Below are 25,197 nucleotides of genomic sequence, written 5' to 3'. Positions count from 1 at the left end.
GAGAATAATCAATAATCAATTCCAGGTCCCCATAAAACAAATTTCTACTAAATAAGCCTTCAAACTACACAAAATAGACCTTATCGTATGTCTAATAAATGTGCTATTGTATTCTAATGAAATAAATAAACTGTACTATATCATCAAGTGGATTTATTGACCTTTGTGATGGTCATTGATGTAGTTGCCTCTTGATGATGTCCGAGTGCTTTCTGGGCGCTAATACCCTCACTCACACTGTCCCCTGCTAGCTGATTTTTGTTCATCCAAATCAAGACGTTTTTCCACCTCTTCTATTGCCTGAGACCGTTGCTTAGACAACACAGAAACACCCTTAACCACACGTAGCAATGGTCGACTTAGCGTACTGGGATGCTAAGTCACACAAACGCACACCTCGTTGGTGTTTTTCAATGATCTCCTTCTTCTCCTCGACCGTCATTCTCGTTTGAGTCCTCTTCGGCTTAACACTGGCCCGTGGCGGGGTCTTTTTCGCTCCCATGATAGCAAAAGTACTCCACTTGATAACAAACCACATCTGCCCGCCAGCCACAGCGGTGCTGCTCGACCGTGTGGTTTGGTGTTCATCCGCCGAAAACTAGTCCGCCAGCCACCGTGGCGCGGCGCGGTTTGGTTCGTCCGTGGAAAACTAGTCGGTATACCAAGATGATATTCTGGCAAATTTAATGTTCGTAAGGGGAAAAGTTGGTGAGCTAAAGCGGTTCGTAAGCTGAGGTATGATATTTGAGTTGCTCTGGCCGGACACGCGTCCGTCCGTCCGTCCGTCCGTACGTACCACTTATAAAGATGGCGAGGGGGGCGGTGGTCAGCGGGATGACCAGAGGCGAACCGGCAAACAGCGAGTAGATGACGCCGCCGATGGACTGCCCGATGATGGTCTTCCTCACGTCTGCAAAACGCGCCGAGGTCACAGATGGAATTTTACAAGGTGGCAAAATATGTAATGACGCTAGGTAAGAAATGGCGGGTACCGATCTCGCCGCGCGTGCTCTCGTCGTTGAGCGAGCCCAGCGCAATGGCGGGCAGCAAGATGGCGATGTACAGGAAGATGGCCGTGGTCACGTACTTCAACAGGGTCTTGTTGTTACCCACGATGCCTGGAGGGAGGCGCGCAAAAATCACATGCTAATGTGGCTAACGGGCTAATTACGTTTGGATCAAATTTCCCGCAGTCACAATTGTTGAAAAACACGTTTGAAGATTTTAGCTCGTTAGCTAGCTTGATTCATCTGTAGCGATGGCGACGGATGATCCAAGGAGGATACATTGATCTAGCTAACGGCGTAAGAAACAGGATAGCCACGCGGGTCAGCATCGCATCCGGGCGGATGATTTGGCGAACTATTGCTGCTGGCGAGCAGGAGGTAGGCTAGCCATTTGAGCGAGAGTCAATTTCGGATACGTGATTTGCGGCTAACAAATAGCGACAAAGGCGGCGGGCTTCCCTCTCGTCGACCGCGCTCCAGGCGGTACCGTCGCCTTGACTATTAGCATCAGGCTAACACGTCGCCAGTCGAGCACACGCGAAACAGGCGGCGGTGGCGGGCGATCGTACCATCTGTGAAGTCGGAGGCGTAGAGAGGAAGGCGGCGACAAAGGTCCTCGTAAATCCCACGGCCGGCGAGGAAGAAGTCCGTGCACTACCAACACAGGAAGGGGAGGGGGGCGGGGCTTGTTGCAAACAAAGTCATTTTCGACCCGAGCGGCGCGGCGCCGTCGACACGGCGACTCGCAAGCGAGGCACGGATGCCGGTTGAGGATTTGTATGGATTTCTTTTTGGTCGCGCGAAGGTCGCATCCTGCGCACCTTCAAAACTTTGCCAAATGTCACGGGTGAAAAGGGCCGCGCCGACCGACCGTGCCAGGCAGAGGTGCGGTCGTGACGTTGGGGCCGAGGGGTGCAAACGGACGCGAAGAAGACAATGAGGCGGGCTGACCTTGAGGGGCTTGTGCCTGCGGGGGTCGCTCTCCTCCTTGCCCGCGGCGCCGGGCCGCCGGTCGGCCGCCGTCAGCCGGTGGCGCTGGAACACAAGAGCCTCCTTGAACTCCTCCTGCGTTTTGGTCTCCAGGAGCTTCTGGCGGAAGGAGATGTCCGAGAAGAGCGTGGCGAACGTCCTGCCCAATTCCATGGCCGTCTTGGTGCTTTTCTGCCGGGAAGAGCGCCGGCCGTGAACGGGCGGCAAGGACGCCCGAACGCACCCCGTCCAAATAATACTTTTCGGTACGGTGATACCTCGGCTTAGGAAGGCTTTAGCCAACAAACCTTTTGCCTTACCGAACGTTAAATTGGCCGCGATAGAATCTTGGCACACCAACTCGTTTTCGGCAAACACGCCAAGCGCCGCAATGGCCGGCGGACCAAAACACCAAACAGCGCCACCGTGGCTTGCGGACTACTTTTCCGCACCCTTCTCTGAGTGCGGATGTGGGTTGTTATGGAGTGTGGGACTTTTGCTTTTTTGAGACCGAAAAACACCCCATCGCAGGCTAGTGTTATGCCGAAGAGGACACCAAAGAAAATGAGCAGAAGGAGATCATCGAGAAACACAAACGAGGTGTGCATTTATGTGACTTAGCGGCCCACAACCAGTACGCTCAGTAAAGTCAACCATTGCCACGTGTGGCTGAGGGCGTTTCCGTGTTGTCTAAGCAACGGTAAGCAGCGGGCAATAGAAGAGGTTCGAAAACTTCTGTTGATTTGGATTAACAAAAAACAGCCAGCAGGGGACAGTGTGAGTGAGGGTATTAGCGCCCAAAAAGCACTGCAACTTCACTCGGATATCATCAAGAGGCAACTACATCAATGACCATCACAAAGGTCAATAAAACAACTTTATTATATAGTACAGTTGATTTCTTTCATTACAATACAATAGCACATTTATTATATATAAAATGAGGTCTATTTTGTGTAGTTGGAAGGCTCATTTAGGAGAAAATGATGTTTTATGGGCACCTGTGAATGGATTATTCTCATTTTAATGGTTTCCTACGGGAAATGAATATTTGGAAGACACACTTTTCACCTTACACATACTTTCTGGGAACCAATTAAGTTTGTATCACTGTATTTTTTCCACTTTTACTCGAGTCAATGACTCAAGAATAGTGAAGTTTTTTGTTTTTTTTTGTACAATCACTCAAGTTCATTCCTTCTATGCTCATTCCTCAAGGGAGTAAAAAAATGTCGTTTTGGTGGCAAAAGATGAGAAAAGAGGCAAACAAGAAGAAGAAAAAAAATGTCAGAATCCAGCTGAGACAAAGAGGAAAAAACAGAATCAGCCACCTGAGGGCAAGGCACTGATTATCCCCAAAATGGAAGTGTATAGTGCCACTGAGCAGTTTTTTTGACGACGATACTAGTGCAGCTTGTTCTACCGGAAACAAATTCCTTGTGTGTTCTACATACTTGGCAATAAAGATGATTCTGATTCTGATTTGCAGTCTACGTCTGTGTGTGTCTAAAAAACTACATTAAATTCCACATTCTTGTACATTTTTCTTTTTAATAGTGGTATGATTGACACCTATCATGAGTGTTTGGATTTACTTCAGCTATTTAGGATAGATTTCTGATGCATTTCCATCAGTTGCGTTTTGATTCAAAGTCAACAATATGAGATGAGAACTCAGCAGCAAGGTGAAAGGTGAAAGGTGAAAGGTGAAAGGTGAAAGGTGAAATCTGATGTCAAGTTGGCGCTTGCTTACCATCTTGAGCGGCGCCAGGATCAGGATGACGTAACGGACCTCGCAGCAGTTCTCCCCCCAGTTCTGAGGCCTCTCCAGCCGCGAGATGCACACGTGGCGGCGCTGGAGGTTCTTCAGGTTGCACCTGCGCACGCGTCCAGAACAAGGTCACAATTTGCATCGAGGGTCAAGCGTGGGGGGGGGGTGTGTTTTTGGCGTTGGCGTTGGGCGCTTGCCGACTCACAGAATGCAGAGCCACGACTGCTGGTAATGAACTCCCGTGTCGGTGGCCGTCACGCCCTGGATGGTCTCGGACAGAAGGTGAACTACCGGGGGAAAGAAAAGGTCACAAACAGGCAAGCGCACGCAAAAGGAAGCCAAGGTCAACGTCAAGGTCAGACGCACGCGCCACACTTTCAAACAAACGCCCGCCTCAGATTGCAACTCCAATTTGGAACCTTCTCTTCCTTTTCAAACTCATATCCACGTTGAGAAGCTCCATTTTGAATGGCGGCCCTCGTGTCCATCCCTTCATTCGGCTGCAAAACTGATCAGCAATGATCCCAAAACCCTCATTTTAAACCCTTTCATCTCATCTCATCGAATTTTATCGGCTTTCTTATTATATAATGGCGGTGAATGAGTTAATCAAATTTTAACTCATTTAATTTCATCTATTTTAATCTAATCTAATGTGATCAAATGCCTAATTATATAATGGCAGTGAATGAGCTAATCAGATTTAAACCAATGTCATCTAATGTAATCTCATTTTCTCTATTTAATCTAATGGAATCTAATTTTCGTGAATTTCTAATGACCTAAGAAAAACCAAAACCTCCAAAAAATTTGGGAATGGCGCTCCGCGTCCTATTTTCAATTCCTGGATACATTCGGGGAGGCTGATAAATTCCTTATATGGAGCTTGGTCGCCCTCTTCTGGCTCTTTTTGGTGAAACGTGACATTTTCAGACCAAACAAGCGCAGCCAAATGCATTCAGGTGATGGAAGGACTGCTACAATGTGTCCTTTTTTTCGGTCAGGGGCGTTCCTTCAGTGACGTCACGTACGGACTCGTCACCAACTCAAAAACAAGACTTCCGGAATATTTGGCGCGAGTCTTTAAACGTAAAATAGAGATATATGCGGTGGAATCTTATTAAAATACGCCCAGTAGAAGTCTTTTGAAGCCATTTGACAAATTATGGACACAACTTGTCCGGAGACGTCGGTTGTCCTTTAACGCTGTTTTGAGAGCGCCATTTGAATGAAACTCATGTGGAGAAGAAAAGACACATTCCCCGGGTGAGAATGTCCCAAAGGGGCCTTCTAATAACCAAAAGGCGCCCGCCTTCTAATATGCTTGCTATTGTCTGGAGGTGCGAGAGGGCATCTTTGGAGGTGACCTCAATAATACCCCACAATCTTATGCACCCCTCAGAGATTAACTGTCTGTCCCTCTTTTTCAACACACACACACACACACACACACACACACACACACACACACACACACACACACACACACACACACACACACACGCACACACACACACGCTCGCACACAAGAATAATTGGGTTTCCCTCACGGACGGCTCGGTGAAGGAGGTGATTAAACGGGAGACGAGGTGGCAGATGAAACACTTATCCTATATGGAGGCATAGATCACGAGCCAATCAGCACGCAGCATGCCGATGATGTCACGCCACGCCGATGAGAATGTGTGTATATGTGGAGTGTGTGGTGTGTGGGGTGGGGGGGGTCGATGAGAATAAGGCACATCCTCCGGTAAGGCGACGGTAGGATGGCGGCGAGGTCGAGTGGCGCTGATGCGCTACGTTAAATTGCAGTTATATAACCTCGGCGCGCACATGCTAACTGACAATAACGACGCCTTTGTCTGCGATTTATGATCTTCCCCAAAAACAGGAAGTGGAAGCGGCATGCGAAACCAAGCAAAGAAACAAACATCCGACTTATTTTCGCCTCCACAAATGTTTTCTGTTCAACAACCTAAGAAGCTTTTTGGCTAACGGCTACATTAGCCGCTAACCGGGCAGGGGTCGAGGAGCGACGGGGGGTGGAATGGTGGCGCCAATGGATGGAGACGGCGATGCGGACAAGGAAATGAAGCCGCCGACATTTTGCGGCCGTCTTTGCTACCGCGTTAGCTTACCGTCATCAAAGAAAACAAAACCGTGAGACATGTCTGCGTGCCAAGCAAAGGAGGAAGGAAGATAGACACAAGTCAAATAAAACAAAACAAACATTTGCTCTTTTGTGGTTACAATAATAATCATCATCATCATCCATTTCATTTATAAGCCCCTTTCAAAACTCTCAAGGTCATTTTACAGTCACAGGATACTTTTTTTTTTGCGGGTGAGCAGCGGCAGCCACACGCGCCAGCGTTCACTCAACCTAGAATAACTCAAATAGAGAAAAAGCTAGCTAGCTAGCTAGCTTGCTAACAGATAGCTAATAAATAGATAGCTAATAAATAGATAATAATAATAATAATACATGTCGTTTATAAGCGCCTTTCAAAACCCTCAAGGTCACTGTACAGTCACAGCCGGCCAGCCAGATAGCTAGTTAGATAGCTAGTTAGCCAGATAGCTAATAGTACAAACGCTGACCGAAAAGCTTTCATGGAACAAAGATTCTTCTCATTTGTTTTTATTTTTCTGTGGGGTTGGTCATTCAACGACCAACTAGGGTGGCACACACGTGATTGTCAAAGTCAAAGTCAGCTTTATTGTCAAATATGCTAATATGCATGACATACAGCACAGATGAAATTGTGCCCCAGTATTTCTGTTTAGCGACCATAAAATAAAAATGACCAACTCTCATTACTTTTTTGGACAAATATGAACAATTATTCACACTGCAAATATTTTTCCTAGCAACAAGTGGCCTAAAATAATTGTCCATAATAATTGTCCATATTCAATTTGAATTCTGCTTTCCAAAATGTGGCAAAGTGAAAAAGTGGCAAAAACAGATCCAAAAATGGTGTCCAGATGAGGTGAGCAAGTCAAAATATGTACTTTCATCATGTTGTGCTTTTGACTACATTTCGGACACCAAAATCCAAGCGCCCCCTCCGCAATTCCAATGCTAATTGGCCGTATTAAACAAACACCCCCCCCCCCCCCAAAAACAAAAACAAAAACAAAAAAGCCGGAAGGTGGCTGAATGCAAACGTGTGGCACGTTTGCTTGCATAAGCGTGACATCACATCTGCGGCGCCGCGGCTGCTGATTAGCTCCCGGCTGGCTTGCGTCGGCCACGATTGTTGTTGTTGCCGTTGTTTTTGGGCCAAATTAAAAAGTATCCCCTCGCCAACTTGTAGCTAATGAGAAGGTTATTCCAATGCGTCGCCTCCCCAATTCTAAAGTCGGGCAAAGAAAAAATAGCCACCCACCCTCCAGCAGATGGCGCTTTGTGTAAAAAAAAAATATATATATATATATATTTTTTTCCATTTTATAGCGTTGATTTAGCTTGCAGTAGACGTGCACTTTGCACCGTGACGTCCCTGATCCACTGCTGAAAAGGACGCTTTGATCCTCTCCTCTTTCATCTAGAACTGCTCCATGTCACAAAGAACGTACAGCAAGTTCTGAAGAATGAATGACTGCGTCTTTGTGTCTCAAAAAACCCCATCAGAACTCAAATGTGTTCTTATCACGAGTTGATGTCAACATCCTTTTTCTTTTTCTGTGGCAGGAAAAGTCTGCAATTTTTGTGCGCGTGAAGACGAAGGAGCGGCAGAGCGGCCGCCGTGTTTGAGTGGCTTTCGCCGGGGATGGATGACACCGTTCAATTATCGGCAACGATCAAATCTGCCACTTGTCAACCAGGCGGCGTTTGAGATGCGAGCGAGGCCCCGTTAAAAAGAAGGTGAAAAGGCAAAGATCCCCGCGGGACGCTCATCGGATGGCCTCGCATGGTTTGGGGCGACGGCAGCGGCGAGAGCGTACTCACCGTTGACTTCCTGCGCGCCGGCGTCGGTGAAGAGCAAACTCATGATCTCCTCAAAGTTGCACCCCGGCTCCGGGACGTTGTCGTCCTGTCCGACGTGTCTCAGCATTCTCTTGAGGACGTCGTCCAGCGACGCCGCCGTCTCATCCAATAGGATGCTGGCCCGAGCCAGGAAGCCGTCCAGGTCTCGGTGGGCTCGGATTTCCTCCTCAAAGTTCATCAGCTTCACGTACTGCGCCGCGCACGGAGGGGGAGGTTTTTTTTCAACAACTGCTAGCATGTTAGCGATCACTGATCACGTGAGCGTTGTTAGCTACACAGTCTCATTTTAGACACACACTAGTTGATATACAGTAAAGTCTCGTTATATCGATATTCTCGGGAGTGGGAAAAAATATCGATATAACCGGACTATCGATATATCCGATCCTGCGGCATGTACATTTTCTCCTTGCGTTCATAGAAATAGTATCGGAATAAGCAGTACTATCCATATAACGAGACTTTACTGTATATATATATATGTGTATACTGTATGTGTATAGATAGATAGATAGACAGTATACACACACCCATAGAAATATCACTTCTAAGGTTTTCTTTTCATGCCACCCCTTTACCGAGTAATTTGCCAGGCAAAAGTGAAAAGACGGCCTGAGATTCTTACAAGAGACGCTGGAGTGGACAGCCAGATGATTAGTGTTGACTAAAGAGCATGGACATTGAAGCAGGCAGGCCTCCCGCCAAAGCCCAGCTCGCCCAGCTCGCCCAGCTCGCCCCAATCATCGCTCCTCGTCCCGGAGTATTGATGGAGAAATGGAGCAAAATCTCCCCCCCCCCCCCCCCCCACAGCCGCTCTTTGCAAAACATGAAAGGACGTCTTGATGGAAGACGACGCGACACACGGCGGCATTGCCGCGCGACTATTTTGGGCTGTCGTCAAGTGCGCGTGTTTTCTTTCCACTCCTTTTGTTGAAATAACGTGTTTGGATCAAAAGCGGAGCGAGTGCGTAAGACAAGGAGCCGCTGCGGTCAGGATATGCAGACAAATCACGAATGCTCATTTGACCTCAATGGCAGAATTCCCAGAAAACGGACGCGACGCGACGCGACGTGACGTGACGTGACGTCCCTTACTTATTAGCATGAGAATGAATGACAATGCTGTATCGTGCTGGAGGGAAATCAAGCGAAAGCTCACAGCGAGTCCTCGCACACGCGCGTGTGTAAAAATACGACAATAAATAAACAAATAAAATACTCACAACGCTACGCTAATGATGCGCCGAGTTAACCTAACGAGATGGACGACACAAGAGCATCAGAGATGGCAGGCTCACTCAAATTAATTGACTTTTTTTGATTTTATTATTGTTTTTTATTTTATTTCTGTATTTTTTTTTTATTTTTTTTTTCAAAAAACAGTTGTTGGTGTCATTCCTGACTTGACTCGTTTTTTATTTTCAATATTTTTTTACAAAAATAGATGTTGCCATTCCTGACTTGACTCATTTTATTTCATTATTATTATTTTTTTACAAAAATGGATGTAAATGCCATTCCTAACTTTCTTGATTTTCAATATCCTTATTATTATTATTATTTTTTTTACAAAAACAGATGATGCCATTCCTGCCTTGACTCATTTATATTTGACGATTATTTATTTTCGGTGTGTTTTTTTGTTTTAAACGAAAATGGCTGTTGACGGCGTTCGTAGCGACCCGCCCGTTTCCGTCTGGAGCGGCACGTCGCTAAGCCCTTTGCTAGCCGGTGAATGGTAAAAGCTCCCTCCCGCGTGATTTGAGACTCACCCTCCTGGACGTGTTGAGCAGCACGCAGCCGGAGTCGTCGCTCTCTGCACGCAAGCAAAACAAACAAAAAACACCATTTGAGAGGAGGGAGGCCAATCAGAAGAATTGATTGCTCGCCGCATCAGAAGAAAAAGTCCAGAGGATTTAGGCCCATTCACATCTCGGAGAAAATGTATGTGAACAACACAAAGACTTTTGGAAATATTTGTCAAAGCTTTTTTAAGACTAATAATACATTTTAAAAGTAGTTTGGATTCTTTTCCTGGAGGGGCCAACCAAAATTCATTGATACGATCAGGACCAATGATCATTGAGAAACTAAAATGGAGAGTCTGTGCAGATTTCTACTTGTCAAATATGGTTTTCACGGAGAGATTTGTAAAACTATCGGGAATGCTAAATGGAACATTTGAGAATCGAGATGTTTTTGCCGATTTGTAAAACCGACTACAGTGATACCTCAGCTTACCAACGCTCGAGCTCACCAACATTAAATTCGCCAACCTTTAATCTTGGCTGACTAACTAGTTTTCAGCGGACAAACCAAACCATTTTCGGCAGATGAACACCGAACCACATGGTCAAACGGCACCACGGTGGCTGGCGGACTACTTTTTGTCACCCCCTTCCTTTGAGTACAGACGTGGTTTGTTATCGAGTGGAATACTTTTGCTATGACTGGACCCAAAAGGACCCCACCGCAGGCTAGTGTGAAGCCAAAGAGGTCACAAAAGAAAATGACGGTCGAGCAGAAAAAGGACATGATGGAAAAACACCAACCAGGTGTGCGTTTGTTTGTGTGACTTAGCGTCCCAGTACCAGTGGGGGACAGTGTGAGTGAGGGTATTATTGCCCAGAAAGCACGCCGACTTCACTCGGATATCATCAAGAGGCAACTACATCAACGACCATTGCAAAGGTCAATAAAAGGACTTGATTAGACAGTACAGTTGATTTCTTTCATTACAATACAATAGCACATTTATTATACCTAAAATAAGGTCAATTTTGTGTAGTTTTAAAGCTTATTTAATCAAAAATGATGTTTTATAGGGACCTGGGAACTGATTATTCTCATTTTTAATAGCTTCCTATGGGAAATAAATGTTTGGCAGACGAACTTTTGGCCTCACACACACTTTCTGGGAAGCGATTAAGTTTGTAGGCTGAGGTATCACTGTATACAAAAATGAAGATTTGTTTTTTCGTTGAAAAAAATCAAATACTTCAAAACCATATTTTTAGACTCGACAAAAATATTGAGGAAATGTCTAGAAATCTTCAAACATTTTTTTTCTCACTTAACGATGCCAATTCAAGCAATTGAGGTGGGCTTGGGAAAGCCAAGTCAAGGAGGAGATCACCCCCCCAAATAAAAATCAAAGACGAACGAACAATAAGAAGGAAGACGAGGAGTGATCGTTAAGACGCGAGTCTGCTTCTGCGATCACGCTGTTAATCTGCGTACGATTCCGTGGTGGGAGAAGAACACCCCCCCCCCCCCTCCCCCAATAAAAAAACTGCGGCTAAAGCTTTTATGGCGGCCGGTGTTATGTAACGCGAGGGGACAATGTGATTAGCTTCTGCGCGGGCTTTCCTCCATTGCCTGTCGGGGGAATCAATGGGGGCTTAAGGAAGACATCTTCTCCGCTGACGAAGGGGGGGGGGCTGCACGTGGCCTCGCTGGCCGACGGCACGCTTTAATTGCTGTCGGGAAGGCGCGCTAACAAGATCCGAGTTACGACCACCCGTACTTACCACCGTGACCGCCAGACCCTTTTTTTATTGTACGCCTGGCACCGCAAGGCGCAGGCAGCCGGCAGGTCACACACTCGCACAGCAATCCGTTGCGTGACTACACTCAATGCAGATCTAACTGGTCTGGGCAACATCTCCTGTAGTACCGTACACTGCTTTTTTCCTTCGGCGTCCGCCTGAGTCCGAGCGTGTGTGTCGGGCGGGCGACCTCTTCTGGCCGTTAGCAGGGAGAGACAGTTTTTTGTACTTTTTATACGTGCTTAAATTTGTATTTGTACCTACAGTATATGTTGTCTTAATACTATAATAATGCTGTATTCTTGACGTATAAATGTTTTCTTTCACCTGCGACGTCAACTCTAAATATAAAATCAATCAATCAATCGATCGATAATGCACATACGCATGTTTAGTTTCCAACTTTCTATTGACGTGGTCTTGTGTGATTTTCAGTGGCTGCCGCTGCCGAACGTTGCTTAAAAACAATAGATTGACATCGTATACCACCTTGTGGTGCAAACGTCACGTCGGCCATTTGGAATGGATTTCGACATACGACCGTTTTGTCGGAACGGAATCCGTTCGTAAATCGGATGTTACCTGTATATGGTCCAAAAAAATGCATTTTTTTCAATGTATCATTGGATATAACCTGAAATCTAACTATTGATGAATATTTGAAGCAACTAGTCCCAGAATTAGCTAAAACTCCTCACGTGGCACAAACTCTACACACACAAATGCACTAAGGCGCCTGATTTGGAGACGAAAAGCATTCACGTCATATCCCGGCGGACATTTTGAATGACGAACGGGAATACACAAGTCGACTTTGTCCCACGAGCGAAGAAAAGCGCGCGATTTATTCCCGCGTCGACCTTTTTGGGTAAACAATAAATCTGCGCTCCACGACGCAGCACAAAGTGACGGACGGCTCACTCTTATCGGACAAAAAAAAAAAAAAGGATGAGTCAATAAGATTTGACGGTGATGAGGTTGAACTTCCTCACGTCGACATCAATCTTGGACGTGTGACGTAGCGTAGCGTTAGCTCGCCTGCATTTAAGCATCCGGCAGATACAAAACGTGCAACGGTGCCGAAATGGTCGACAATAAATAGATTAAAAATGTAAAAAAATACATTAAAATTAAAATATAAATAATGGGTGTGGGGGGGGGACTGCAGCGCAAAGCTAGAAAAAAATCAGCAGGTCACAGTACTCATCACAAAACATGTTTTCCAATGAAAATGAATGAAAATGCCATTAATCCGTTCCAGTCCGCCATCCAACGATCCAACTTTGTAGGTCAACCTTTGATCACCCAAAAATGTGCCGATCACGAATTCAGACAGGATTGGCCTTACACAAAAAAATCGGCTCACGGGTTTGATTCGGATTAGCTTTTCGGCATCTATCGGCGTTCGCTGCCATTCCCCCCTAATTTTATCTGACGGCGTATCGTCACTTTTGAAGCTCGTGGGCATCTGTCGCTATCACGGTGCACCTGCCACTGTTGTCGTGGTGACGGTTGACCCAGGAGGACGGGAGGTGGTGGGGAAGGGTTATTTATTTATTATTATTATTATTATTTTGGGGGGGTGGGGGCTTCCCAGGTCCAAATGGTGTGCAGCCTAGGAGACATCAACACCTGCCATCTTGTAACACCATAGGATGTCGAAAGATGATTTTTGGGGGGGTTATGAGGATGACACTAAGCTATTGACATTGCGTCTGTTCACGCTCGTGTCCGGTTTGAATTTCGTGACGTGAATTTCGTTGCGGCCAATTTGCGAACAAACACACACTTTATTTAGATGCTGACCCGTGTACACACAGCGGACACACGCATCATTGTTCGGTAACGCAACGCGTTTAAAAATAGTCACGCTAATTTTACAAGCATGAATCAGAAGACGACACCAAGGAGTCGGAACAACTTAAAAGCTTTTCGCCTTGGCCAAACGCTCCCAATTTGGCTCCAACGCGTCAGGATTAGACAACAAAAGCGTCTCCCTGGATCACGCTAAGTACGTTTGCAACTCAGAGGGTGTTCGCATCGCTAATGGGGTTACGATTGCCAGGCGCGTTAGCCTTCTAAAAGATGCTCCCTGTTTCTAGATGACTTTGTCGTACCTTAGCACTGAAGCATCACTCTCGAAATTGGAGTTTTCGTGCGGGTTAGCGTCTATGTATTAGCCTTGTTGTTTGCGTTCGCATATTAGCATGTGCGCCAGTCAGACCGGGTGTACAACCTCTCATGCCCTGTGGAGGAACCTTACAATATGGCGTATGTTCGTCAAATTAAGCATACTCCGTCTAGTATTTACAGTTCTAGCATAGTTCTTTTGTTAGCATCTTTAAAAGGGCAAACCGACCTGATCCAGGGGTGACTTGGTTGTCGTAAAGATGGACGTCATCCGCAGAGGCGACGGGCGAGTCCTGGATCTCTTCTGGGCCCTCCTGCTCTCCATCCGGTTCCCCCTCCCTCTGCTCTGAGGACACCAAGAAGTACCGTTAGCATTTTTAGCACCGGCGGGAAACACGGTTACATTCGCTTCTGTTGTGTTTTGAGACGTTCTGGTCCAAACTCACCCATTTCCTGAAAGAAGTATCCATTCTTGGACATGCCGCAGGGAGGCACCTCTGCCAGAAGAAAGAACAACAGTCATGTGACCGGCAGGGTGCTACGGGCAACGATATTAGCGGACAGCAATTGGGCCCTAATGGCGCTAATATCAAAATTAAATGGCCATTAGCTTAGCTGGCGAAAGGACAGTCGCTAGGATTCAGGTAAAGGTGTTTTACACATAGTTGACATCATCTAATGGCTATTCTTAGCAAGGCTGACAAAAGACGACCAATGATCTGAAGTTGGACCGGTTGTGCTAGCAAAACAACCGGTTGTGCATTTTCACTCAAGCTAAACGACCCGATCTGAATGTCCACAACAGCAGCAGGCAACCTCGTGACAGAGTCGACGGGAAATGATTCAACGTCAAACAACCAGATGCTCATTTTCAAGCAATGAAAAAACCTCAAACAGGAACACCAAAACCTTTGAGGAACAGAAAAGCGGATGCAACCCCAAATTGCCGACTGCGGCAAACGTGAAAAAAAAAACAACAACAACACCGGGAGTGAGGTGAAACACTCGTCGGATTTTTAATGGTCAGCCTCTGCCGGCTTTTCATCATCTCCCACTCTGAGCTCTCTCTTTCTGGCGTCTTGATGTTTGACTGGCGGCGTAAAATTACAACACCCGCCCGGCGCACAAATAAATCTTTGAGCGAGATGGCCGTGTACAAGTTAGCCGCGAGGAGTTGACATGGAGTCAGGTGGAGCCTAAACAAGACGTCTGTCAAAGTCAAAGTGGTTTTGAGCGCAAGGATTTAGCGCCGTCCCTGCGAGTGGATGAAACCGTTGGGGGGGGACCAACTTTCGGGGAACCAATTAAATTTGTAAGCTGAGGTATCAATGTGTGGTTTGAGCGTGAGCGCGTATGCAAAAAATGGAAGAAAAAAAAAGCCGGTTGCCAAGGCAGCGACCGGGAGACCTTGCTCACCAGTTTCGCTGCATGCGGATGATTTTTGAGATCTGCACGTGGCGGTGGCGGCGGGTGTGGCGGGGTGGGGGGGAATCCCTCCTGTTGTCCTGACGAGCTTAGCACGGCGACCGACTGTTTTTTTTTTTTGCTTGCCGACGAGAGCAAAGATTTTAGCAGCGGGTGAACGGCGCATTCTTTCATCCACGTTTCCATCCCAACGACCTCGGAGTGCCTGACGAGCGGGGGTCTTTTTGTGATTGAATGATGGACCCTCGCAGCGAAAAAAGTGTTTTGGAATGATTGGAGCAGCTAGAAAACATCTAGAAAAAAGACGGGCCCTGCATGCAAGAGCAACAAGGGGGTTTGGACGGCTGGACACAGTGGCCAGTCAGGAAGGGCAGTGAGACCTCAGCTATTTACTGCTTTCTAAACTCTCAAGGTTACTTTACAGTCACGGAACAAGTTTTTCTGCGGGTGAGCAGCGGCAGCCACACGCGCCAGCGTTCACTCATCCCAAAAGTAACTCAAATAGATAGAAAGCTAGCTATCTATCTAATACGCAGTAATAGAGAGCTAGCCAGACAGCTAATAGATAGGCAGATAGCAAATAGATAGCTAGCGCTTTAACAACAGCGTATTTAACTGCACCCGGAAAAAATGACGTGATCTCGACCGACAACCAATCGGAGGAGGTTCAGGTTATTCAGGTTTAACTCCCTTTTATTCAAACGTTCAAAGGAAAAAGATTCCGCACAAAACCTGCTGGGTAGGATTTTTTTGGAATGGCGGCATGCAAACAAAGGTCACCGGCACATTTGGTTGTTTTTTTGTGAAGCGTACGTCCAAATCGGCGCTCGACCGCCGCCGTCAGGCAAGGCCAAATTTCTAAAGGGCTCGTTCAGCACTTCCACGTCATGCAAGCTGGCTGCGCTTTGTTTTTTTTGGTTTTTCTTGCAAAGTTACATCCTGTACGCTACGCACGTGCGGTCCACATGACAACATGCACCATATTTTTTTTCCCTCCCGGAGTGGAAGGCGGGCGGCGCGGCAAGCGAGGTAGAGCGGGGGGGGGGGCAAGACGACACTGTTGACGCCTGGAATGAATTGAAGCCAGCCAGGCAAGAAAAGAATGTGTCGGCAATTAGCAGGAATTCCCTCGCTCGTAGCGCCTCCCCTCCACTTCCTTATACACTGTATAATATACAGTGATACCTCAGCTTACGACCGCTTTGGCTTACAAACTTTTCACCTTACGAACATTAAATTCACAAAGGTCAGTAAAACCACTTGATTAGACAGTACAGTTTATTTCTTTCATGACAATCCAATAGCACATTTTCAGGCTTTTTAGTAGAAAATGATATTTTATGGGGACCTGGGAACGGATTATTCTCATTTTTAATGATTTCTGATGGAAAATAAATGTTTGGCAGACAAACCTTTGGCCTTCCACACACTTTCTGGGAAACGATTAAGTTTGTAAGCTGAGGTATCACAATATTTGCAATATTTTTCAGCGAACTAAAAGTGTAAAAATGAACCTTGTTGGGAGTCAAATGGAATAACAACAAGGCAGCGAGTCTTGACGCCGATAACAAAGGGCAATGTTTCCGTGGTCGATCCTGGTCGTTGGCCGCTAACGTGACATCTGTGTTTGCTACTCCAATTTAGCCCATTGAAACAACAACAACAACAACAACAACAAATTCCTCATTGTCTGACAATTTTCAAAGTGAAACCATTTTTGGGCCCATCAACAACAGGCTGAAGCCGCTAGCTGTTGCGCAACCGTTAGCATGATTTTGGCACAAATTCAAAGCCGTCGTTTTGTTTTTTTTCCCGCAAAAACGTATGTGACGGTGACAAAAACAAAAAAGGATGCTGACAATACACCCCCGAGCCCCTCCGCCCGCACTTGATGATGCAATTTCAAACACACGTGTGAGCGCGTGTAGGATTCTTCGACCGCCGTCCGCGCGCGGGTGTGCACGCGCCGCTCTCCTCTGTCTCTCGATAGTTTCAGCGTCCTTTTGCATGCGTGTGCTGGATCATAATTTCAAAGTGCGGGTGCGCGGGTGAGCGCCCGCGCAGATGGCTGCTCGCAGGCTGCCGCGCGTGCGTGAAATGTGATGCCAGCGGTGAATACTGATCAGAGATCAGTGTCACGTTGACACACGCGCACGCACACCCGCATTATTATAGCCGGCGCGCGTACCCGCACACACACGCACGTAAATATGAAAGCACGTCAGACTGGCGACAGGTGACAACACAGTGTGACGAGCGGCCGGCAGGGGGCGCCGTCACATTCGTCTTGTCATAGGCAACGAGTCATCTTTTGATACAAGCGACTCTGAATGAATGCGCGTCGTGCCTTGCTAGCGGTGACCTTGAGCAAACGATGACGATATTGAAAGGGGGGAGAGCAACGGGGAAAAGGATGTCTGCTTGACTTGGAGAAGGCGGGGGGGGGGGGTCCTCAGCTGTTGTTAAAGCGCTATATACAGTCAATCAATATGTATTGTATTGTATTGTATTGTATTGTGTAGCAACGGGACTTGGTAAAGTGAACCCGTGAAAGGCCACATTTTTGGGGGATGTCAGATTAGCATGATAAATACAGGTGCGGGGGGATGGGGGGCTGTGGGGGGAGGGGCTTCTTTCAATCTTCATATCTGCGATCCTTGAGAATCTGTAGAAGAGCCAGGCCTGGTGAGTGACATGGGTGCCGTGCTATGAACGCCCGCCCGCATGTGTTGCGCAACTCGGTGTTGTAATGACAGCATTTAAAATGAAGCAAAAGCTCGTTTTCACCTTTAACTCCTTCACTGCCAGACGTGCAAAAACGTGTCCACTGCGGTGCCAGGGTTGTTATCATTGTCACTTGAATTCCAGGACCCGCACAATATTGACTTTTAGGGTGACATAGGGTCAACATTCAATACAGCATTAGAAACCGTAGACTCTCTTCCTTCGTCAGAAAAAAGGAGTAAATTGATAAAGTAAAAAGTAGTAAAGTAAACGATATGGGTCTGGAGTTATCTGAGCTTGAAATGGGAGCAGATGTACAAAATACAAGACATATGGATGAATATCGCGCTTTAACAACAGCTGAAGCTGAAACAAAAAAGCAAAGCAAAGCAAAGCCGAACAAATGTTGCGCTCTGTGTCTTCTCTTCTCTTCAATTCCCCAATAAACGCGTGAATGGCAGCGGCTGAGTGAGACGGAACCGCAATCGTCGCCGCTTTCCTGCCATTGCGAGGTCGAGTCTAATGACGCGTCCGGCAAACGGCGGGCGCCCTCAAGGGGGACCACCTGCGGTGCGGACCCCCGCTAGCTGGCTAGCTAGTGCTCGACGCTAGCTAACGAGACCGTCGGCCTTCGTCATCCCGCAACTGATATGCAGATGAGCCGACAACGCGCACTCACATTATCTTGCAGGGGACACGCTGTTGCGCAAGCATCACCCCTCACACCACCCTCTCATTCACACACACACACACACACACATTTTTACATGCACACACATATTTAAACACACACACATTTACACACACAAGCACAAGCACACTTATACACACACACACTTACACATTTTTACAAACACACAAGCACACGCAAGCTTACACACACACACACACATTTTTACGCACATTTACACGCACACGCGCACACACACACACACACACGAGTACAATCTCTTGTCGGAAGTAGGAAGGCACGAGCATCGCAACTCAAAATTCACCCTAGGAGAACACACACACACACACGCGCACACACGCACACACACGCACACACACGCACACACACGCACACGCGCGCACACGCGCGCACGCGCACCTTCTTGTTGGCTTTTCTGCGCATTCCAGCTGGTCCAGCCGGCCAGGTACGACGACGTTTGTCAGCCTCTTGACATTAACAAGAAGGAAAGGGGAGGATGGTGGGGGCGTGGGGGGTTCTATGTGTACGCGCGTGTGTATGTGTGTGTGTGTGTGTGTGGGGGGGGGGGGGTCTTCCTAGTGGGCCTTTTTCAAGCAGAAAAAGTCAAACATGAGTCAGTTACAAACGGAGAAAACGACAAACATTTGGTGGGGAAGTGTCCTAAAAAGGCTTTTGGTGGCGGCGTCTAAGATTAAAGCACGGAAGCGGGAGGGGGGGGGGGCTTCGAAGGGAACCCCAAAAATGTTTTCCCCAACGAAGGAGGCGGCGCGGCGTTCACTTACCCAACGGCACGAAATGCAGAACTTTGTTGGTCTCCATGTCTGAGCGCGTGGCGGCGGCGGCGGCCGTGGCGTGGAACACACCCGCGCACACGCGCGCGTGTGCTAAAACTCAGACACTTCCTCTTTTCGACGGAGCGTCCGACCGCCTCCCTCCCTGCGTCCGTCCGTCCGTCCGTCCGTCCGTCCCCCAGGCCCACAGTCAACCCATCATGGTGGCGTTCCCCTCCGCGCTCGACATCACCTTCCCGCTCGCTCGGTTCCGACTGATGCGCGCGTGAGGGGCGCGCGCACGCAGTGACTCAGCCCAAGACGCACGCCGCCGCCGCCGCCGCTGCGGCGCGAGCCCGGTCCTAGCGCCGACCTCCCGCATTTTCCCGCTCCCGCTTCAGATCGTTCGGAGGATACCAAGTCCAAAATCGGGGGGGTGTCATTTCGTATTTTTTTCTTCATCGATTCATTTTCTAATTCATTCAGACGGATTCGACGAAAAATATTTCTTTTATTTCCATCGATTACAATTCGGTCACTGATTTGCTCCCTCAGAAACTGTCGTCAATCAAAAGAGTCTCTGAATCAAATCGTTTGTTTTTTTGGGGGTTTCTTTCCAATGGCAGTTTGACGACAGAAAATTTTACGAACGACACTTTCGTCATTTACAAGCGTCAGATTTTTTGGGAGTAAAATAATAATAATAATAATAATAATAATAATAATAATAATAATAATAATAATAATAATAATAAAACTGCGTTTACAGTCAATCTAGTTCTTATTTTCATCTTTCAATGAGGATTTTTTATTTTGAAAATAAAAATGTTGAAACATTTTTAGCGTCTTCATATTGATGTTGCAACATTTGCCTGTTTGACTGTCTTTTATTCCGGCGGAGGAAAAAACAAATCAGCCTATTTTAAAAGAACTAATACCGGCTGATTAAAACGTCCTGATGATTAATCGGCCGTGCCATAAAATTTATCGGAGAATTTCGTCATGACCGCAGAGCAGTGTCACAATAATAATAATAATAATAATACATTTCATTTATAAGCGCCTTTCAAAACTCTCAAGGTCACTTGACAGTTACGGGGTCGGTACAATGACACATGCTTTGCTCCCAGGTGGTCTCCCCGCCATCTTCCCAAGCAACCACGTGTCCACGTGTCCAAATCCCGCCGCACGCGGCTGAAAAGCGACGGCATCCAAGTGAGTGTCGGTCGGTCGGTCGGTCGGTCGGTTCCCTTCCGCGTGGGGCTGCTTGCTTGCCAAAAGGTCGCTCATTTGCATACGTCTGCATATCCAAAACGTCCGCCGGCCCTGTTTTGCATTTTGGACCCGTTTGGCGCCAACGGGGCCTCGGCGCGTTCCGGCTAGCCGCCTGCGTGTCGGAAAGCGACGGCTGCGTGCGCTACATCATTTCATTCAAAAAATATAGCTTATTTTCTGTATAATAAATGTGCTGTTGGATTATAAATCTGTGTAAACTCTCAGTCGTACAGGAGTGGTCCATCCATCGATGAGAAGGTTTCTTCAGCCGTCATCTGTACACAATTTGAAGGTTTCGGACGTTTGGCCTCCTATCCAAGAGGCTTCGTCAGCGAACTAAAGTCTGACTGGTCGTATCGGCCCTATTTATTATTTATTATTTACTTGGATTATAATGAAAGAAATAAACTGTACGATACAATTACGTGGTTTTATTGACCTTTGTGATGGTGGTTGACGTAGTTGCCTCTTGATGATATCCGAGTGAAAGTTGACTTGCTTTCTGGGCGATACTACCCTCACTCACACTGTCCCCTGCGAGCTGCTTTTGGTTAATCCAAATCAGCAGAAATTTTTCAACCTCTTCTATCGCCTTAGACAGCACAGAAACACCCTTAGCCACACGTAGCAATGGTGTCATCATGCGCGCGTCAGACATCGACATCACGTGACGCCTTCATGCGCCGCACAAGTCGAAGCCTTCAAATCCACTTTTCTCACGCCCATAACGCCTCGGTCGGGAGACCGCTGGCCGGCGGAGGACGGCGGCAGCAAGTGCGAAAGCAAGAAGGTGCGCGGCGAGACCTTTTGGATACGCGCCGACGGAGGTGCCGTGTGACCCCGATTAGAACCGCAACAAACAGGAGCGCGCGCACGGACGCACACGAGCACACAGGGAGCAAAACAAAGCTTTTTGACCATAATCCGTTCCAGAAAAAGGTTCAAAAACAGATTTGGTGGAAAAATGTCACATTTTCCATTCTAATCAATGTCCGTTTTTCTTAATCGATATCGATCAATACAAACACGTCGATGACTCATATTGGCGCACTACACCGGGCACGATGAGACGCGACACCAGGAAGTGACATGGAAGGAAGCGGAATCCAGTGGTGCATTCAAGTGCGCTCGGTTTACTCGAGAAGCGAATTTTGGTTGTCAACCGAGGAATCAAAAAAAGGAACATTTTGGTTGAAAACCAAATTGTTCCAAAACTGACATTTGATTGTGCGGATGCGTAAAAAAAAAGAAGAAACATTTTTTGGATGCTTTTGTTGCAATACTTTGGCTTCGGATATCACGTTGATGTTCAATCAAAAAAATAAAAACGATTTTGGGCGCTGCTGGAATCGATTTGTAATGTCGAAACCATTTCAAAATGGCGGTGAAGATACACTTGATCTTTTGAAAAAGGCAATTCAAGGGGGCGCCCTTGCACCACTCGGAATCCATCGGCGATCCAGACGTCCTTTTTCTCCAGACGTCCTTGCGCCACATGGGGGTGGCGCACCTCCCTTTTAGGGATGCCCGGAAAGACAACGGAGTCATCAATCAGAGCGGCAAAAGAAGAAGAAAAAAGGGGGAAGGAATCCTGGGAAGCGCCTTCATTAGCAGAGAGGCTGCACAAGCGCGGGTTCGCTTATGGCGGCCATAAGCGCCAACATCAGGAGGAGGACAGCCATGAAGACGAAGAGGACGATGAGGGGACCAGCTGCCTACCGGCTGTGACTCAATTCACCATCAATCACAACATCAGAAAATAGGGATGAAAAACGTCCTCGTGTTGCCAAGTCACGCCAAACGCCAAATGGCAAAAGTTGCACAAAACAAATCCATTCAAAAGGATGCAATCATTCAAGATTGCGTGAAAAATTGCTGGAATGAAGAATTCAGGCTCCCTTTCAGCAACAAAAATTGAAATGAAGAATAGCAAGCAAGCAATCAATCAATCAATCAATCAATCAATCAATCAATCAATCAATCAATCAATCAATCAATCAATCAATCAATCAATCAATCAATCAATCAATCAATCAATCGATCGATCGATCAATCGATCAATCAGGAAAGAAACTCCAGAGGAAGGCCCACAGATACACACCGCCCCCTGCTGGAGACCACAGCCACTACCACAGCCACAGTGGTTTATCATATAGGTGCTTCTAAATCAAATATATTATCATAATAATAATAATACATTTGATATATATATATATATATATAAAGTAACGCGCCGATCATCCTAGCGTGCGCTAACGCGCTAGCATTCCCGCAGCGGCCTGCGCAGCAGCAGAGATGGAAGCTTTTTGAACTCCCGCCGGAAGCAAACAACACATTTGCCGTTTGGCCGACGCGGATGGACGTGTCGGCCAAACGGCAAAGGGGAAGAAAAACAACAACAGCGGGACTGAAAGCGCGCGGGAAGGTGCGCTCAAGGACAAAGCCAAGGTCAAAGGCCAGAAAAATGGCCTCACGACATCCGGTGATCCCAAATATCAGAAAGAGCTCTCCCACAGAATAAGTCGCAGGAGGTGACCCATATCAGATGTGAACCGGGGAAGGAAGGTGTCCCTCAAGGCTCAACCCTTCGACCCCTTTGGTTGTTTGTTAACTTTGAAGAGCCGGATGAAGCCAAATTTCCTTCCATTTCTTTCCATTCCATTTCCACGGCCGGAAGCCAAATTTCCTTCAGCCCAACCGAAACGGCAAGATCGCGGGTGTCAAAGTCATTTTTTGCCCGGGGCCACATTGGAGTTCCGGATTCCTCTCTGGGGCCGTGCTGAATTTGGAGAAGCCGTTCAAAGGTTTCAACACCTCCACATTTTACATGTAGAGCGCGCGACAAATGCGACAAAAAATGACGCATTTGAAGCAATAAACAATGACTGTCATTGTGTGTGTTTCTCGGTACTATTGCGAGCATGGTGAAAGGTCACGTTAGATTCGCTTTGGCGGGCCGATTAAAATGGTGCGGCGGGCCGGATTTGGCCCCCGGGCCTTGACTCGGACACCCGTGTTCAAGATGAACCCTTGGAAAGTCCAAAAGTAAACACGAAAGCACACTTTCGACATGGAAGCCATTTCATGAGACAGAAAACTTTTTGGTGGGGGTTTGGCTGTCAAATTAGAGGATTAAAATTGTTGTTTTTTTTTCTCGGTTTTTGTGATTTTGTTTCAAAGCCGAATCCATTTCATGAGTCATGGCACCTTTTTCAAGCACAAAGGCAAAAAAAAACAAGCTCTCCTGTTTTTGTTTTTTTTTTTTTGATGGCATCAAAAGTGAACGTTAGCGGTGAGTCCCGATTGAACTACGAAGCAGACATCTTTCATTTCATTGCATTCAAAGTTGAAGCCAAACAGGACACGCGCGCGAGGGCGCGCGTGACCAGACACTCAATCCACTCACTCATGACGACGTGGACTGAAAAGGAAGCAAGTTCCGACCTGTTTGCGTTTGTGTCTGGCCGCCATCATCCATCGCCTCCGGCTTCGACAGGAACGCAGCCCAAAAAGTTGACGCGCACGCGCACACTCACGGGACCAAATCTTCAACAACAACCCAAAAAGACGGGAGGGGGGCGGCACCCCGTGGAGCACGCGGCGGCGTGACGTCACCACGCCAACGATCGGAAGAGTGACGCTGTCGTTTGTTGACTTTTGGAGATCAAGACCAACTTTGAGAAGTTGGCTGCCTCGTGACGTCACGCGCTCTATATTTGTATATTTTACAATTGAAATCAAACGAGAAAAAATGCTGATAATTTGCGTTTTGTGTGTGTTGTGATATCGTGAGTGACGTCACGATCGACAAGTTTCATTGCAATCAAATCGCTTGTTTTAAAAAAAGGCCGTTGGAATTGAACTGATTTGGGCAGAAAATTTACAATTAATCAATTGTTAAATATACAACATTTTATATATATATATATATATATATATATATATATATATATATATATAGATATATATACGTACACACACACACACACACACACACACACACACACACACACACACACACACACACACACACACACACACACACACATATATATATATATATACAGTAAAGTCTCGTTATATCGATATTCAAGGGAGTCCGAAAAAATATCGATATAACCGGGACTATCGATATATCCGATATCGATATAACGAGACTTTACTGTATATATATATATATATATATATATACAGTGGGACCTTGGCTTACGAACTTAATTGGTGTGTAAGGCGAAAAGCGTGTATCCCAAAAATTAATTTCCCGTAGGAAACCATTAAAATGAGAATAATCCGTTCCCAGGTTCCCATAAAACATAATTTTCTACTTAAAACATAATTTTCTAAGCCTTAAAACGACACAAAATAGACCTTATTTTATGTATAATAAATGTGCCATAGTATTATGATTAAAGAAATAAACTGTACTGTATAATAAAGTCATTTTATTGACCTTTATGATGGTCGTTAATGGCTTGATGGAATGGAGAGGCCGCTTTCCTCAGCATGAAACACTTGATGAGGAACGAACGTAACCTTCTTCTTTCACCATCTTGAGGAATGATCCCTTGGAAGTGCTTTCTCTGCCATCATTTTACTTAGTTCTTCATCAATTGTGATCCGTTTAGCTAAGTTAAAGTATAACCGGAAACTATTTTGACAAAGGAGTCAGTTGACGACAAATGCCGGAACCGATCTGGCCGGTCACATGATTAGCAGGGCGGCATGTGACGCCACGCTTCATTTTCAGTGTCTTTTTTGTTTTGTTTTGCCCGTCGCCACGACAACCGAGAGACAAAAGCTTCCGATGTCAAGGCCCGGTTGGTTCTTTTCCTTTTCTTCTTTTCATCAGAATCAGAATCAGAATCAGAATCATCTTTATTGCCAAGTATGTAG

At 46.6% G+C, this 25,197-nt stretch overlaps 1 protein-coding gene across 5 annotated transcripts in view; it reads right to left on the bottom strand.

Annotated features, from left to right (window-relative positions):
* slc4a11 (solute carrier family 4 member 11) overlaps positions 1–23,827 on the bottom strand; it is a 33,096-nt gene extending 9,269 nt beyond the window's left edge. Inside the window, exons 1-12 of one of the 5 annotated variants that reach the window (XM_089003730.1) lie at positions 23,749–23,827; positions 13,866–13,916; positions 13,649–13,765; positions 9,514–9,557; positions 7,703–7,931; positions 5,886–5,918; positions 3,953–4,034; positions 3,730–3,853; positions 1,959–2,168; positions 1,577–1,661; positions 993–1,118; positions 797–910 (exon numbers count right to left, since the gene is read on the bottom strand). In XM_089003730.1, the coding sequence (XP_088859856.1) occupies positions 797–910; positions 993–1,118; positions 1,577–1,661; positions 1,959–2,168; positions 3,730–3,853; positions 3,953–4,034; positions 5,886–5,918; positions 7,703–7,931; positions 9,514–9,557; positions 13,649–13,765; positions 13,866–13,916; positions 23,749–23,782 (1,249 nt within the window). In that variant the 5' untranslated portion in view covers positions 23,783–23,827. Of the gene's footprint in view, positions 1–796; positions 911–992; positions 1,119–1,576; positions 1,662–1,958; positions 2,169–3,729; positions 3,854–3,952; positions 4,035–5,885; positions 5,919–7,702; positions 7,932–9,513; positions 9,558–13,648; positions 13,766–13,865; positions 13,917–19,041; positions 19,361–23,748 lie in introns of those variants that run through there. The other 4 variants (XM_089003731.1, XM_089003729.1, XM_089003734.1 and 1 more) reach the window with 4 other exon arrangements.
* Positions 23,828–25,197: the final 1,370 nt, after the last annotated feature.

The sequence above is a fragment of the Hippocampus bargibanti genome, linkage group LG09, assembly GCF_051943395.1.
Source record: "Hippocampus bargibanti isolate YZ-2025 linkage group LG09, ASM5194339v1, whole genome shotgun sequence".
Taxonomy (NCBI): domain Eukaryota; kingdom Metazoa; phylum Chordata; class Actinopteri; order Syngnathiformes; family Syngnathidae; genus Hippocampus; species Hippocampus bargibanti.
The sequence above is the reverse complement of the archived record's forward strand: the minus strand, read 5'-3'. Positions and strand labels throughout refer to the sequence as shown.